A 1527-nucleotide genomic window follows, 5' to 3' on the forward strand; every position below is an offset into this window, starting at 1 on the left:
TATTGAATTTTGGTTAGATTAGATAAGCTGGAGGTTGCGGAGTGTTACCTTGGATTGAATTAGATAACATTCTTTAATGACAGATTAACATCATTAACTGACCTGTTTTTAAACTTCTTTTCGCTCTGGGACACCGTGGTTTGGTCATGTTCACATCAGTTTGTTCAGATGTTGCATCACAAACATCCGTAAGTATTTAAACTTGCTACTGATTGCAGTTGGATACGTAAAGCGTGCGCATTTTATTCCATTACAGCATTACATTAACATCAAGCGAATTCGATGTTTCTTCTGATGGCCCTCTGAGTTGAAGTTGACGCAGTGACGTTCATCATTGGTACTAGTGTGGTTTCACTTATCATAAGAGTAAGAAAGAAAAATGATTGTAATTCTAGCAGATTACGTTGAGACAGTCGAGTAGCGCTGGTGCACGTATACATGTTTCGTGAGTGCGTTTCCAATGTGATATGACAAATCAGTAAGTAGTTTTTGTTTACAGCTGTGGATTAGGTCGTCTCATGAAGCCCGTACTGATGCCAACCAGTGTTCACCTGGCGTTTCAATTCCGTTTTCTACCCGTCCCAGTGTGTCTTTACTTATCACAAATAGTAAGAAGGAATTTTATATTATGACAGCAATGAAATATGTTAAATAGAACAGGTATCCCAGCATTTTGTTCTTGATAGCAATGGATTACGTCATCAGAAAATGTTTGTTTAGTCGCAGCCGATTATAGCTCATATATCGATTATAGAGACTCTCAAATAGCGTTTCTTACGGTTTTTTTTGTCACGCAAGGTAAGGAAGAATTTCATTTTTTGTAGAAGAATTGTTTTGTATTTAAAGTTTTAGTGCGTAACTGTGAAGACGAGAGCCGCATTTGAATGATCTCCATCGAATATCGTTTTTTATTATGCTGCTGTTATGCTAATAAGGCTGTAATATGGTATATAACTATATTCAAATGAATTTTAGAATCATGTTTTATTTATATAAAATTCTTCATTAAGAGCAGTAGAGATCGTAAAGTACTGGTACGTAGCATTAAAGTAAGTGGATAAAGTAACGCAGGTAAGTAGAGTCGAAGCGGATATAAAGTGCGTACAGGTAAATGGATTGCAGGTAAGTACTGAAGGTAAGTACGATAACGTAGGGTGCAGGTGAGTAGAATGAAAAGGTAAGTTGTGCAGTAAGGTAAGTATGGTGCAGGTGAGTAGAATGAAAAGGTGAGTTGTGCAGGTAAGTATAAAGAAGAATGATATCGTAGAGTAAAGGGGATTGAAGTTCGATAGCGTAGAGGTAAAGGTAAGTATGAGGCGTTACTCTACGCTGAGTGGAAATTGGGTTATTGAAGGACGTAAGTATCGAATTGCAGAAGTGAAGAGCCGGGTGCTAATTATGTAAATTTTCGAAAAAAATACCTCAGGAAATGCCCTGGGCATAGCCTGAAAGCAAAAAAAAATTTGCATATCCCCCTGAAGGCAAATATTGTGCAATAAAATGCTTTGGGCGTAGCCTGAGGGAATA

General features: G+C 37.5%; 1 protein-coding gene across 1 annotated transcript; it reads left to right on the plus strand.

The window, feature by feature from the left end:
• Positions 1–83: 83 nt before the first annotated feature.
• On the plus strand, positions 84–1049 carry Tsp_05758a (hypothetical protein; the record flags this gene model as incomplete). Its single annotated transcript, XM_003379979.1, has 4 exons — positions 84–188; positions 500–608; positions 687–798; positions 976–1049. Coding segments are annotated over 4 exons (400 nt in total), but the record flags the coding sequence as incomplete, so codon positions are not given.
• Positions 1050–1527: the final 478 nt, after the last annotated feature.

Source organism: Trichinella spiralis, assembly GCF_000181795.1.
Source record: "Trichinella spiralis strain ISS 195 chromosome Unknown Scfld2, whole genome shotgun sequence".
Lineage (NCBI taxonomy): Eukaryota > Metazoa > Nematoda > Enoplea > Trichinellida > Trichinellidae > Trichinella > Trichinella spiralis.